Source organism: Procambarus clarkii, chromosome 14 (genome assembly GCF_040958095.1).
Source record: "Procambarus clarkii isolate CNS0578487 chromosome 14, FALCON_Pclarkii_2.0, whole genome shotgun sequence".
Taxonomy (NCBI): Eukaryota; Metazoa; Arthropoda; class Malacostraca; order Decapoda; family Cambaridae; genus Procambarus; species Procambarus clarkii.
This window is the reverse complement of record NC_091163.1, coordinates 43,108,847-43,124,973: the sequence shown is the minus strand read 5'-3', so window position 1 is coordinate 43,124,973 and position 16,127 is coordinate 43,108,847. Positions and strand designations below refer to the sequence as shown.

The window sequence follows — 16,127 nt, the reverse complement described above, 5'->3', positions numbered from 1 at the left end:
AGCTCCAGCCTCCCTCTACCGGCAGGGGGTTGGTGCTGGACCTGTAGCTCCAGCCTCCCTCTACCGGCAGGGGGTTGGTGCTGGTCCTGTAGCTCCAGCCCCCCTCTACTGGCAGGGGGTTGGTGCTGGACCTGTAGCTCCAGCCTCCCTCTACTGGCAGGAGGTTGGTGCTGGTCCTGTAGCTGAAATAGTTCACATTTTTCCTTTCATCTGATGCCTCTGTTCACCTACCAGTAAATATTTATCCAGGAGTTAGGCTGGATTGCAGATTGCATGTTGAGGAAAGTCAGTAGTTGACTTAGGGGAACCTCAATAAACCTAAGAACAGTCTTCCTGTCTTCAAAATGGAACTTAATATATTGTGATATGACCAATGAGAGAAAATATAAAACTTACTTTTATTTCCTTCTGGGGGATTTCTCCAGTGATTTCCTGAACTTTATTCATGATGCTGGAGTCCGAGTCTCCCAGGTGTACGGGGTCAGCTGTGGCACCTGTCTCTGTGGTCGTCATCTCCAGGGTCTCCCTGATGGTCTCCTGCACCTGTCATTACCAACACAAACATTAATGGTGGAGGCTGAGTCTCCCAGGTGTACGGGGTCAGCTGTGGCACCTGTCTCTGTGGTCGTCATCTCCAGGGCCTCCCTGATGGTCTCCTGCACCTGTCATTACCAACACAAACATTAATGGTGGAGGCTGAGTCTCCCAGGTGTACGGGGTCAGCTGTGGCACCTGTCTCTGTGGTCGTCATCTCCAGGGTCTCCCTGATGGTCTCCTGCACCTGTCATTACCAACACAAACATTAATGGTGGAGGCTGAGTCTCCCAGGTGTACGGGGTCAGCTGTGGCACCTGTCTCTGTGGTCGTCATCTCCAGGGCCTCCCTGATGGTCTCCTGCACCTGTCATTACCAACACAAACATTAATGGTGGAGTCCGAGTCTCCCAGGTGTACGGGGTCAGCTGTGGCACTTGTCTCTGTGGTCGTCATCTCCAGGGCCTCCCTGATGGTCTCCTGCACCTGTCATTACCAACACAAACATTAATGGTGGAGGCTGAGTCTCCCAGGTGTACGGGGTCAGCTGTGGCACCTGTCTCTGTGGTCGTCATCTCCAGGGCCTCCCTGATGGTCTCCTGCACCTGTCATTACCAACACAAACATTAATGGTGGAGGCTGAGTCTCCCAGGTGTACGGGGTCAGCTGTGGCACCTGTCTCTGTGGTCGTCATCTCCAGGGCCTCCCTGATGGTCTCCTGCACCTGTCATTACCAACACAAACATTAATGGTGGAGGCTGAGTCTCCCAGGTGTACGGGGTCAGCTGTGGCACCTGTCTCTGTGGTCGTCATCTCCAGGGCCTCCCTGATGGTCTCCTGCACCTGTCATTACCAACACAAACATTAATGGTGGAGGCTGAGTCTCCTAGGTGTACGGGGTCAGCTGTGGCACCTGTCTCTGTGGTCGTCATCTCCAGGGCCTCCCTGATGGTCTCCTGCACCTGTCATTACCAAAACAAACATTAATGGTGGAGGCTGAGTCTCCCAGGTGTACGGGGTCAGCTGTGGCACCTGTCTCTGTGGTCGTCATCTCCAGGGCCTCCCTGATGGTCTCCTGCACCTGTCATTACCAACACAAACATTAATGGTGGAGGCTGAGTCTCCCAGGTGTACGGGGTCAGCTGTGGCACCTGTCTCTGTGGTCGTCATCTCCAGGGCCTCCCTGATGGTCTCCTGCACCTGTCATTACCAACACAAACATTAATGGTGGAGGCTGGACTATAATGAAGCATCAGGCTCTGAGTAAAGTAACTGGACTATAATGAAGCATCTGGCTCTGAGTAAAGTAACTGGACTATAATGAAGCATCAGGCTCTGAGTAAAGTAACTGGACTATAATGAAGCATCAGGCTCTGAGTAAAGTAACTGGACTATAATGAAGCATCAGGCTCTGAGTAAAGTAACTGGACTATAATGAAGCATCTGGCTCTGAGTAAAGTAACTGGACTATAATGAAGCATCAGGCTCTGAGGAAAGTAACTGGACTATAATGAAGCATCAGGCTCTGAGTAAAGTAACTGGACTATAATGAAGCATCAGGCTCTGAGTAAAGTAACTGGACTATAATGAAGCATCTGGCTCTGAGTAAAGTAACTGGACTATAATGAAGCATCTGGCTCTGAGTAAAGTAACTGGACAATAATGAAGCATCAGGCTCTGAGTAAAGTAACAGGACTATAATGAAGCATCTGGCTCTGAGTAAAGTAACTGGACTATAATGAAGCATCAGGCTCTGAGTAAAGTAACTGGACTATAATGAAGCATCTGGCTCTGAGTTAAGAGATAATAGACATGCTGACATACACAAATGGGTCAACATGTGAAGGACTCAAGTATAACATGCTGCCTTGAGACTTGGGGTATAATATTAGTTATGAGTCAAGTCATTAGTTCTAACTGATGAAGCATTGTCTATATTCTGGACCCAAAGTCTTTATTTAGTTGTAGTAAACACTGACCTGAGTGTGTGTGTGTGTGTGTGTGTACTCCCCTAATTGAGCTTGCGGGGGTTGAGCTTTGGCTCTTTGGTCCCGCCTCTCAACTGTCAATCAGCAGGTGTACAAGTTCCTGAGCCTATTGGGTTCTATCATATCTACACTTGAAACTGTGTATGGAGTCAGCCTCCACCACATCACTTCCTAATGCATTCCATTTGACTCTGACACTAAAAAAGTTCTTTCTAATATCTCTGTGACTCATTTGGGCACTCAGTTTCCACCTGTGTCCCCTAGTGCGTGTGCCCCTTGTGTTAAATAGCCTGTCTTTATCTACCCTATCAATTCCCTTGAGAATCTTGAATGTGGTGATCATGTCCCCCCTAACTCTTCTGTCTTCTAGCGAAGTGAGGTTTAATTCCCGTAGTCTCTCCTCGTAGCTCATACCTCTCAGCTCGGGTACTAGTCTGGTGGCAAACCTTTGAACCTTTTCCAGTTTGGTCGTATCATTGACTAGATATGGACTCCATGCTGGGGCTGCATACTCCAGGATTGGCCTGACATATGTGGTATACAAAGTTCTGAATGATTCTTTACACAAGTTTCTGAATGCTGTTCTTATGTTGGCCAGCCTGGCATATGTGTAATTACCTAAGTGTGTAATTACCTAAGTGTAGTTACAGGATGAAAGCTACGCTCGTGGTATCCCGTCTTCCCAGCACTCTTTGTCATATAATGCTTTGAAACTACTGATGGTCTTGGCCTCCACCACCTTCTCACCTAACTTGTTCCAACCTTCTAACACTCTGTTTCCGAAAGTGAATTTTCTTATATTTCTTCGGCATCTGTGTTTAGCTAGTTTAAATCTATGACCTCTTGTTCTTAAAGTTCCAGGTCTCAGGAAATCTTCCCTATCGATATTATCAATTCCTGTTACTATTTTGTACGTGGTGATCATATCACTTCTTTTTCTTGTCTTCTAGTTTTGGCATATTTAATGCCTCTAATCTCTCCTCGTAGCTCTTGCCCTTCAGTTCTGGGAGCCACTTAGTAGCATGTCTTTGCACCTTTTCCAGTTTGTTGATGTGCTTCTTAAGATATGGGCATCACACAACCGCTGCATATTCTAGCTTTGGCCTAACAAAAGTTGTGAACAATTTCTTTAGTATATCGCCATCCATGTATTTAAAAGCAATTCTGAAGTTAGAAAGCGTGGCATAGGCTCTTCGCACAATATTCTTTATGTGGTCCTCAGGTGATAGTTTTCTATCTAGAACCACCCCTAGATCTCTTTCTTTATCAGAATTCTTTAACGATTTCTCACATAATATATAGGTTGTGTGAGGTTATCTTGAGATAATTTCGGGGCTTTTAGTGTCCCCGCAGCCTGGTCCTCGACCAGGCCTCCACCCCTAGGAAGCAGCCCGTGACAGCTGACTAATACCCAGGTACCTATTTTACTGCTAGGTAACAGGGGCATAGGGTGAAAGAAACTCTGCCCATTGTTTTTCGCCGGCGCCTGGGATCGAACCCAGGACCACAGGATCACAAGTCCCGCGTGCTGTCCGCTCGGCTCAAATGTTCTCCTATTCCACATTCCATAACATGGCATTTATTAACATTAAATTCCATTGCCAAGTGGTGCTCCATATACTTATTTTGTCCAGGTCATCTTGAAGGGCATGACAATCATCTAAGTTTCTTATCCTTCCTATTATCTTAGCATCATCAGCAAACATGTTCATATAATTCTGTATACCAACTGGTAGATCATTTATGTAGACAATAAACATCACTGGTGCAAGAACTGAACCCTGTGGTACTCCACTTGTGACATTTCTCCAGTCTGATACATTGCCTCTGATCACTGCCCTCATTTTTCTATCAGTCAGAAAATTTTTCATCCATGTTAGAAGCTTACCTGTCACCCCTCCAATATTTTCCAGTTTCCAGAACAACCTCTTATGTGGAACTCTGTCGAAAGACTTTTTTAGGTCCAGATAGATGCAGTCAACCCAACCATCTCTTTCCTGTAATATCTCTATTGCTCGATCATAGAAACTGAGTAAATTTGATACACAGGATCTTCCAGATCGAAAACTATACTGTCTGTCTGATATTATATCACTTCTTTCCAGGTGTTCTACCCATTTAGTTTTAATTATTTTTTCCAATATTTTGATTATTACACTTGTCAATGATACCGGTCTATAATTAAGGGGGTTTTCCCTGCTTCCACTTTCGTAGATTGGAACTATGTTAGCCTTTTTCCACGCATCAGCTACAACTCCTGTAAACAGGGATGCCTGAAAAATCAGTTGAAGTGGAATGCTAAGCTCAGGTGCACATTCTCTCAGAACTCAAGGTGAAACTCCATCTGGACCAACTGCTTTGTTCTTATTTAGCTCCTTGAGCGATTTTTCCACTGTCTCTAGACACCTCTATGTGCTCTAAGTTGTTCTCTGGAATTCTTATTGTATCTGGTTCCCTGAAGATTTCATTTTGTACACACACTTTGGAACTTTTTGTTTAATGTTTCACACATTTCCTTTTCATTTTCCATGAATCTATTTCCCATTTTCAACCTCTGAATATTATCCTTTACCTGCAATTTGTTGTTTATGAATTTATAGAATAGACCTTGTTCTGTTTTACATTTGTCTGCAATCCCTTTTTCAAAATTACTTTCTGCCTCTCTCCTCACTGTCGTGTAGTTGTTTCTCGCATCTTTGTATCGCTGGTATGTTTGGGGGTTTGGCCTCTTCCTGTATTGATTCCATTTTTGTGTCTTTTGGTCTCTGGCCCTCTCGCAATTTCTGTTGAACCAATCCTGTTTCCTAGTTCTGGATACACACACACCTCTCTGCACACACAGAGAGGTGGGTGTGTGTGTGTGTGTGTGTGTGTGTGTGTGTGTGTGTGTGTGTGTGTGTGTGTGTGTGTGTGTGTGTGTACTCACCTAGTTGTGTTTGCGGGGGTTGAGCTCTGGCTCTTTGGTCCCTTTTGATCTTTGTGTGTGTGTGTGTGTGTGTGTGTGTGTGTGTGTGTGTGTGTGTGTGTGTGTGTGTGTGTGTGTGTGTGTGTGTGTGTGAAAAAAGACAGCTTTGAATGTAATGAAATGCCATTTTCTGGGTGAGTCCCAGAGGCTCCCCAGACCTATCCAGGCTGATATGAATATCCCTAACTTTGGCATCAGTCAATGTGGGTGGAGTTCTAGGCCTAATGCAGACCACGAGCCAAAACCTGGCCCCCCTCAGAGAAGCACAAAGAGTAATGGCCTGTAGAAATACACATGTGATTTTGGAGAATTCTATATCTGCCATCGACTGGGACAAGCACCCTGAAAGGTAAGCGCCCCAAAACAAACCCCTATTCTGGTTAAAACAACGAAAATAAACAAACAAGTGGACAGAACTTCCCAAATGATAACGAGCAAATGAGCATGACGTCACACGAGCCGTGCCGCATGTCTGCGCAGTTCCCCCCTCCTCAGGAGGGGAAAGCGGGAGCCCCAGTCCCTCCGTGCCAGTGATCCGTGATCAGTGGGTTGCCGGGGAGCCTCTGGGACTCGCTCAGAAATTAGCCTTTCATTACATTCAACGCTGGTTTTCAGGGGGTAGCCCCTACGGCTCCCCAGAGCTACTTCACCAAAGACAAAAAAGAAAAGGGACTTACCTAGGAGGCGGTCGGTGCTCACATCTCATCTCAAAGTCGAGACAGGCTGTAGCTGCCGACCCAAAGTGACACATGCCCGACAAAGCCCAGGAATGTTAATGAGGTAGCATGCAGCCAGGACCATGTTCACCCACCAAAAACCCCGTACCCGAATGTCAGCCTAGGACATGTTCCCAGAGACGGCAGCAAACTTACGAACGTCATGGGCACAGGGATAGACCACAGGCTGGCTAGACTTAATAACAATGCGGACGACCTGAGAGACCCATACCCGCGAACAGGGAAGAAGGGAAACTGGATCAACCCAAAGCGCGTCCCTGGACACAAAACATGATGCACCCCCGGCCTGACCAACCAAGCATCAACAACCCAAGGACTCCTCCAGAAACCTGCAGTCTCATTGTTCACCAGAAAAGAAGGAGATGGCTGCAAATGAACAAACCTATCACCACGACCAAAAGAGCAGAAACCCCTGCGCCGTAGGAGAGCATGAAGCTCTCCAACCTGACCCCCCGAGGCAAATGCCAACAGGAAAAGAGCCTTAGAAAAACAATCCTGAACTGAAGGGGACCACAAAAAAACGAGGAGAAGAGAGATAGGAGAGCACTCTGTCCAAAGACCAGGACCGCTCAGGCTGCACATGAGCAGGCCGGATGTGAAACAACGCACGAGACAGCTTGCGGAACTGTACAGAAGTTACATCTATACCGAAAGCAAGCTGCAGCGGCTCCGCCAACGACGCACGATACGAGGCGACAGTATTCGGCATAAGAGGACGGTCCTGGAACAACCACGAGAGAAAGAACACCACCACCCAAACTGAAAGGAAAGTACAGAGACGAAGGGTCAAAAAGAACTGGAAGGATCGCCAAGAAACTTCATACTGCCGCCGAGATGAAGCCCGCAGGTGGGAAACCATTAAAGAAGCCACTTGATCACCATACAGATGGTGATAAACAAGAGTCAAAAACACCAAATGCGAAGACTTGAGGAGAAGAGTGAACCAGTCTCGTAACGGACCAGGTCGATCTATTGAAAGAGGCGGAGCCACGGAAAACCTCCGGGTTCGGACACCGGGCAAGCAGCGCCTGAAACTACGGCTGGGCCAGCCACCACAGGGCCAAGAGGACTACTCGCCCCTGTTAAATCTCTAAGCAAGCCAGAACCTGGAGCAACAGCTGAACCGGGACAAAGAGGTACAGGAACCACCACCTCGACCAGTCCTGGTGGAAGGTGTCAATCCCGATGGCCTCATGGTTGGGGAAGGGCGCCACATATACCGGAAGATGCCTCAACCACACCAACGCGATGAGGTCCACCTGAACGGGCACCGGAACTTCTGGCAAAGCCAACTGAATGAGTCAGCATCGACCGTCCATTCCGTGGACAGGGGAACGAACCGGGATAGGCCGTTCACCAGAACATTGGACACCCCCCCCCCCAGAAGTGAACCCCCAGGAGAGCCAAACTCCAAGAACTCAGCAGACGAGTCACCTGAAGCGACCAGCCCCAAAGATCCAAGGACTGCATCGAACCCCCTCAATTCAGGCAATGAACCACCAGGGAGCAGTCCGAATGGAGCCGGATCGTCGATCCACGGGCGACCCGAACCCTCCGAAGCGCGAACCACACCGCAGCGAACACCCGCACCGTGCTGTGGGCCCGACGGAAGGACAGACCCCACTGCCCCTGGCTGGCCTGGTGAGCACTGGTCACAAAGCCCCAGCCGAGAAATGACGCTTCCATGAACACATCAAGCGATGGCTTGGATAGGCGCCAAGGCAATGAACCCGGAAAAAACCCAAAGAGGAAGCTAACAATGCAGCAGCTGACGTAAGGCCCCCCCGGGGGTCGAACCCAGCGATCCCATGAGAGGCGAAAGGAACGTCCCCAAAGGAACCAGAACAGCCGACAAAGCCAAACCCGACCGGTGAGTAGACATCATCGCAAAGTTCAGACTCCCACACAAACCCTCAAGCAACCTCCGAGTGACCCGGGAACCCGCCAGAAACAAACACACACGGGACTGCAGCCGAAGGAGAGACTCCAGAGGGAGAGACAAGGAAGTGGTCTGAGAATCCCATACAAGACCCAGCCAGGTCTGAACCTGGGAGGGAACCTGATGGGACTTCTGCCAGTTCACCAGGAACCCTAACCCAGCTAGCTGGAAAAGCACTAAACCCCTGGCGAGCAGACACACGGACCAACTGGGAGCCCAAACCAGCCAGTCGTCAAGGTAGGCCAACACCTGAACACCTAACAGACGCATATAGGTCACCACGACTCGGGTAAAGCGTGTGAACATGTGAGACCCCAGGTTCAACACGGGAGACAATGAAAGCAGTAACTCCGACGCCCCACAACAAAACCAAGCCAGTCCCTGAACCCAGGATAAATCTGGACATGCCAATAAGCGTCCTTGAGGTCCAAGGACACCATCAAAGCACCCGGCTCCACCAGCAGCCGGACCTGGGGCAGAGTGGTCATCCAAAAGGAGGGGCAGGAAACCCAGGGGTTCAGACATGACAAGTCCAGAATGAACCGCAGGTCCACACAGTCCCATTTCGGAACCAGAAACGGCAGGAAACCCACCTGAGAGACGTCGTCATTTCGACCACGCCCAAGCTCACTCACTCCAAGACGACCTGACAAAGCGCAGGAGAAGAGGCCTGCCCTGCCAGCCCCTACCCCCCCCCCCCCTCCTAAGGAGGAGGAGCCACCCAACAGCACCGCAGGCCGTGAGAAAAAATGCAAAATGGCCGATGCCCCTTATGAGAATCCGACCTGCGCACAGAGCGATCACCGCAAAAAGACCACCAGGCTGCACCTGGCTGCACCAGGTGCAGCCGGGACCGAAGGTGGCACCACTCCAAAACTGGCACCTGTGGCCTACCCGACGAGCAGAACCACGAGCCCTGGCACGACCCCTCCGGGAAGAACCCACCCGGGAACCCCGGAGAACCAACAAGTCAGACATTGGGCGGCAGCTGGAAGAAGCTGCCTGCATATATTGCTCGACCGCAGAGGCCGCAAACATCAAAAGACAACAGGGCAAAGACAGTCTAAGAGCCAAGGCCCAAGCGGATTCTACGGAGGAAGCGAAAACCACCTGTCAACACAAGAGACGTGCAGCGAAAACCACCTGTTGACACGAGAGACGTGCAGCAAAAAACCGCGACAGTGCATCCCGCAGGATAGTCGCAAACAACTTCAAAAGTGCAGACGACGCACGACCAGCCGAGACCAAAGCACCAGACCCAAGGAACGGCCCCAAGCGCCTCCACCACATCCTCAAGCCAATCCGATGACAGCTCCAGGAGGGAAAAGAAACGCAGGACTGAAGCCAACAGGCCACGTGTGCGCAAGTCCTCAGCCACAAGCGCAGCCAACAGGCCATGTGTGCACAAGTCCTCAGCCACAAGTGCAGCCAACAGGCCACGTGTGCGCAAGTCCTCAGCCACAAGCGCAGCCAACAGGCCATGTGTGCAGAAGTCCTCAGCCACAAGTGCAGCCAACAGGCCACGTGTGCGCAAGTCCTCAGCCACAAGCGCAGCCAACAGGCCACGTGCAGGCAAGTCCTCAGCCACAAGTGCAGCCAACAGGCCACGTGCACGCAAGTCCTCAGCCACAAGCGCAGCCAACAGGCCACGTGTGCACAAGTCCTCAGCCACAAGTGCAGCCAACAGGCCACGTGCACGCAAGTCCTCAGCCACAAGCGCAGCCAACAGGCCACGTGTGCACAAGTCCTCAGCCACAAGCGCAGCCAACAGGCTACGTGTGCACAAGTCCTCAGCCACAAGCATAAAGGCAAACCAACAAAATCAATAGAGAGAGGGGGAGTGAAGAATATGGAGAGGGGGAACAAGTTCCTGAAGATTGCATACACCAACATAGATGGAGTGAGATCGAAGATACTGGAGTTAAGTGATGTAATACAGCTGCAGACACCAGACATTGTTGCACTCACGGAGACAAAACTTGAAGATGTAATTTTAAATGAGGTCATATTCCCAAGGGGCTACTCAATTTGGAGACGGGACAGAAAAATTAGGAAAGGCGGTGGCGTTGCTGTGCTGGTAAAAGAACACCTAAAGGTGAACGAAATAATGACTGCCAATCCACAAGAAGTTGACATAATAGCACTAGAGATCTGCCATGAGGATGATAAACTAATGATAATAAATGCATATAGTCCACCGCCAAGCAGAACATGGTCAAAGGAGGAGCTAGATAGTCAACGTGAAGGTCTTATAACAATAATGAGAGAGATTATAGCGAGAGCGGATAACGATAGATCACGACTGTTGATAGTCGGTGACTTCAACTTGAAATCCATAGACTGGGAAGCATATGAAGCTAAAACAGAAGATTTTTGGACCTGTAAATTTGTAGACCTCATCCTGGAAACATTCTTGTATCAACATGTTAAACAAGCTACGAGGATGAGGGAAGGGGACGTTCCCTCCATGCTAGATTTGATATTTACCAGGAAGGAGGAAGAGATATTTGACATTCAGTACCTTCCTCCCTTGGGTAAAAGTGGCCATGTCTTTTTGGGAATAAAGTATGCAATGCGTTATAAGCTGGAAGAAAATAAGGAGGTTGAAGCAGTTGAAAAACCAGACTTCAGGAGAGGACATTATGGTGACCTTAGAAATTTTTTTAGTGAGTATAATTGGACAGACTTGATGCTAGGCAAGGAAGTGAATGAGATGTATGGCAAGTTTTGTGAAATATATGATAAAGGCACAAAAAAATTTATACCAAAACAGAGATGCAGAACTAGGAAACAGGATTGGTTCAATAGAAATTGCGAGAGGGCTAGAGACCGAAAGACACAAAAATGGAATCAATACAGGAAGAGGCCGAACCCCCAAACATACCAGCGATACAAAGATGCAAGAAACAACTACACGGCAGTGAGGAGAGAGGCAGAAAGAAATTTTGAAAAAGGGATTGCGGACAAATGTAAAACAGAACCAGGTCTATTCTATAAATTCATAAACAACAAATTGCAGGTAAAGGATAATATTCAGAGGTTGAAAATGGGAAATAGATTCACGGAAGATGAAAAGGAAATGTGTGAAACACTAAACGAAAAGTTCCAAAGTGTGTTTGTACAAAATGAAATCTTTAGGGAACCAGATACAATAAGAATTCCAGAGAACAACATAGAACACATAGAGGTGTCTAGAGACGAAGTGGAAAAAATGCTCAAGGAGCTCGGTAAGAACAAAGCAGCTGGCCCAGATGGCGTTTCACCATGGGTTCTGAGAGAATGTGCATCTGAGCTCAGCATTCCACTTCACCTGATCTTTCAGGCATCCCTGTGTACAGGAATCGTAGCAGACGGGTGGAAACAGGCTAACATAGTTCCAATCTACAAAAGTGGCAGCAGGGAAGACCCCCTCAATTATAGACCTGTATCATTGACAAGTGTAATAGTGAAAGTATTGGAAAAACTAATCAAAACTAAATGGGTAGAACACCTGGAGAGAAATGATATAATATAAGACAGACAGTATGGTTTTCGATCTGGAAGATCCTGTGTATCGAATTTACTCAGTTTCTATGATCGAGCCACAGAGATATTACAGGAAAGAGATAGTTGGGTTGACTGCATCTATCTGGACCTAAAAAAGGCTTTCGACAGAGTTCCACATAAGAGGTTGTTCTGGAAACTGGAAAATATTGGAGGGGTGACAGGTAAGCTTCTATCATGGATGAAAAATTTTCTGACTGATAGAAAAATGAGGGCAGTAATCAGAGGCAATGTATCAGAATGGAGAAATGTCACAAGTGGAGTACCACAGGGTTCAGTTCTTGCACCAGTGATGTTTATTGTGTACATAAATGATCTACCAGTTGGTATACAGAATTATATGAACATGTTTGCTGATGATGCTAAGATAATAGGAAGGATAAGAAATTTAGATGACTGTCATGCCCTTCAAGAAGACCTGGACAAAATAAGTATATGGAGCACCACTTGGCAAATGGAATTTAATGTTAATAAATGTCATGTTATGGAATGTGGAATAGGAGAACATAGACCCCACACAACCTATATATTATGTGAGAAATCTTTAAAGAATTCTGATAAAGAAAGAGATCTAGGAGTGGTTCTAGATAGAAAACTATCACCTGAGGACCACATAAAGAATATTGTGCAAGGAGCCTATGCTATGCTTTCTAACTTCAGAATTGCATTTAAATACATGGATGGCGATATACTAAAGAAATTGTTCATGACTTTTGTTAGGCCAAAGCTAGAATATGCAGCTGTTGTGTGGTGCCCATATCTTAAGAAGCACATCAACAAACTGGAAAAGGTGCAAAGACATGCTACTAAGTGGCTCCCAGAACTGAAGGGCAAGAGCTACGAGGAGAGGTTAGAAGCATTAAATATGCCAAAACTAGAAGACAGAAGAAAAAGAGGTGATATGATCACTACATACAAAATAGTAACAGGAATTGATAAAATCGACAGGGAAGACTTCCTGAGACCTGGAATTTCAAGAACAAGAGGTCATAGATTTAAACTAGCTAAACACAGATGCCGAAGAAATATAAGAAAATTCACCTTCGCAAATAGAGTGGTAGACGGTTGGAACAAGTTAAGTGAGGTGGTGGTGGAGGCCAAGACCGTCAGTAGTTTCAAAGCGTTATATGACAAAGAGTGCTGGGAAGACGGGACACCACGAGCGTAGCTCTCATCCTGTAACTACACTTAGGTAATTACACTTAGGTAATTACAAGTGCAGCTAACAGGCCACGTGTGCGCAAGTCCTCAGCCACAAGCGCAGCCAACAGGCCACGTGTGCGCAAGTCCTCAGCCACAAGTGCAGCCAACAGGCCACGTGTGCGCAAGTCCTCAGCCACAAGTGCAGCCAACAGGCCACGTGCAGGCAAGTCCTCAGCCACAAGTGCAGCCAACAGGCCACGTGTGCACAAGTCCTCAGCCACAAGCGCAGCCAACAGGCCACGTGTGCGCAAGTCCTCAGCCACAAGTGCAGCCAACAGGCCACGTGTGCACAAGTCCTCAGCCACAAGTGCAGCCAACAGGCCACGTGTGCACAAGTCCTCAGCCACAAGCGCAGCCAACAGGCCACGTGTGCGCAAGTCCTCAGCCACAAGTGCAGCCAACAGGCCACGTGTGCACAAGTCCTCAGCCACAAGTGCAGCCAACAGGCCACGTGCAGGCAAGTCCTCAGCCACAAGTGCAGCCAACAGGCCACGTGCACGCAAGTCCTCAGCCACAAGCGCAGCCGACAGGGAAGGAACCTGCACGTGAAGCTGAACCGTGCCAACATCCAGCAGAAGGGCCGGAGCAAAAAGGCACTCATTAAGGTGCTCAAAGTCGCCCCCCCCCCAGGTAAACCTGGACCACAGTCAACACCTCGCGCCACTCAAGCATGTGGGTACGACAGAAGGCTTCCCAAGCATCCAGCGAGAACAAAGGGCAGTCCATAAGCCAGGACGAACCCTGAACCTCATAACAAACCCGGTACAGAGACGAAGCCCCAAACCTGAAAGAAGATAGATCCATTATGGAGGTATACTCCAGGTCGTGCAGGAGGTAAGCCGCAATGGCCGCTCGCACCTCAGCAGGCGAGATGCAGGAAGCTGAAAACCTATGGAAGGACGGAACTGAAGGACCTGCAAGGACGCAGAACCGAACCCGGGGAGGTGCCGAACCTAAATCCAACTCGTAAGCAGAGGGGGAAAAGGAAAACCCCACTCCTTGTAACAGTAAGCCTCACTCGGAGAGTCTTCCAACTCTCCAAGGGTCCAACGGGGCACAAGGCCCCCAAGCCAGCTCCTCCCCAACCCCGGGAGCCTCCACGTCAGGCCTCGGGAGCAAGTCGTCCTCCAAAGCCCCGGTCTCACAAGAAAAAGCCGGGGCGGCCAGAATGGCAGAAAGAAAATGGGCCCAATGGTCAGACCCTGGAGCTATGGCTGGAGGAACAGACTTGAATGCCTCCATCTCCACCCCGAAAGGGGCAACCCCCAAAACCACCCTAGTCTCAGAAACTTCTGAACCCTGCCCTGACCCCGAAGCCCTCAGACATATATGAGCCGGAAGCAGGGGGTGGGTGGGTGAGGAACCGAATGAATTACAGCAGGGAAAGAACAAGGGGGCGCAGACTGAACCAAGGCCGAAGTGAACAACACCCCAAAGTCTGGGTCCCTATAAGCAAAAACGGGGCAGCCTCAGGGCATCTGGGGAAGCAACCAACCGAACACATTGCAACAACCTAAACCTATCCTGCAACGTGCGAGCCGCCTGCACCCCGAACAATGTCATCTGTAGATTGGGTGAATTGAGTCACAAACAAGTAACAAATCTCGAAGGACTCCGAGTCGAATGTGTCACCGACCCAACAGGCAGCATGACGGAAGCAAAAACAATAAGCGTCGCCTTGAGACAAGGGGGACAGAGCAACCCTCAAACTCGCCCATAGCGAGAGGAGACTCAGGGGTCACATCCATCAGACCCGAGTGCCCCCGCGGAGTTTCCCAGGGCCACTAGACTGGGTCTGCTAAGGGTAATCCCAGGCAGTGTACTGCTAACCAGCGCCTAAGCGACCAAACAACACTGCTCAAGCTGAACCCCCGGGACATGTCCACTCACGAGGGCAAAGCAGGGGGTACCACCAAACAAAAGCAACCCCTAGTAAAACAGGAAAGTAATACCGAGGCAGACCCCTCCCCCCCACCAATCGAAAAAAAAAAAAAATCCTTGCGAGATGGCAACGTACCCAAAGGGAACAGAGCCGGCTGTTGTTATAGGTGAAAACTAGCTGCGCAGTACCCCGCACCCCCTACAAGTGCAAATTCTACCACTTACCCCAAGGTAAACAAGGGCGAGAACCCCCCCCCCCTCCCACCAAACACTCGGGGCGGTCTGTCGCTGAGCAGCAAAAGACCAACAGAGGTAGACCCAAGGTGACTTGTGGATGATAACCCCAAGCTCCAAGGGCGATACTTACAGGGCACTTAGGGAAGGGAACCCTAAGCGCATGCAGCATGAGTACCTTGGAATAATACTCCCAGCTTGCACGCCACCGTAAGAGCAGCACTGAACCAAAGCATAGCACAACACAAGAGTCAGGAGCTGGATCCACAGGACTGCGATGCATTACACCAGCCGAAGAACTGTGGTGTGGATCGTTGACACGAGGGTCTTGGGCTTCACCTTCCCCCTCCCGGGGAGGGGGGGGGGGAGCTGCGCAGACATGAGGCATAGCTCCGGTGACGTCATGCTCGTTTGCTAGTTTTCATTTGGGGAGTTCTGTCCACTCGTTTGTCTATTTTTGCCATTTTAACCAGAACAGGGGTTTGTTTTGGGGTGCTTACCTTTCTGGGTGCCTGTCCCGGTTGATGGCAGATATAGAATGCTCCAAAACCACATGTGCATTTCTATAGGCCATTGCTCCTCGTGCCTCTCTGAGGGGGCCAGGTTCTGGCTCGTGGTCACCGGTAGGCCTAGAACTCCACCCACATCAACTGATGCCAAAGTTAAGGATATTCATGTCAGCCTGGATAGCTCCGGGGCCGTAGGGGCTCCCCAAGAAAATAATTAGTAGTTAGTAACAGTTGAGAGGCGGACTGAAAGAGCAGAGCTCAACCCCCGCAAGCAAAACTAGGTGAATAGTGTAGTGTACACTGAGTGCTGACCACAGTGTAGTGTACACTGAGTGCTGACCACAGTGTAGTGTACACTGAGTGCTGACCACAGTGTAGTGAACACTGAGTGCTGACCACAGTGCAGTGAACAATGAGTGCTGACCACAGTGTAGTGAACAATGAGTGCTGACCACAGTGTAGTGTACACTGAGTGCTGACCACAGTGTAGTGAACACTGAGTGCTGACCACAGTGTAGTGAACACTGAGTGCTGACCACAGTGTAGTGAACACTGAGTGCTGACCACAGTGTAGTGAACACTGAGTGCTGACCAC

At 49.1% G+C, this 16,127-nt stretch overlaps 2 protein-coding genes across 2 annotated transcripts in view; both read right to left on the bottom strand.

Annotated features, from left to right (window-relative positions):
- The window catches only part of LOC138364617 (peptidyl-prolyl cis-trans isomerase-like), a 56,096-nt gene extending 55,533 nt beyond the window's left edge, over window positions 1–563 (bottom strand). Inside the window, exon 1 of the mRNA XM_069324565.1 lies at window positions 397–563. Within this exon, the coding sequence (XP_069180666.1) occupies window positions 397–513 (117 nt within the window). The 5' untranslated portion in view covers window positions 514–563. The remainder of the gene's footprint in view (window positions 1–396) is intronic.
- A 33-nt stretch (window positions 564–596) lies between these two features.
- LOC123752027 (tripartite motif-containing protein 59-like) overlaps window positions 597–16,127 on the bottom strand; it is a 67,000-nt gene continuing 51,469 nt past the window's right edge. The window contains exon 4 of the mRNA XM_069324566.1: window positions 597–781. Coding sequence (XP_069180667.1) covers window positions 629–781 — 153 coding nt within the window. The 3' untranslated portion in view covers window positions 597–628. The remainder of the gene's footprint in view (window positions 782–16,127) is intronic.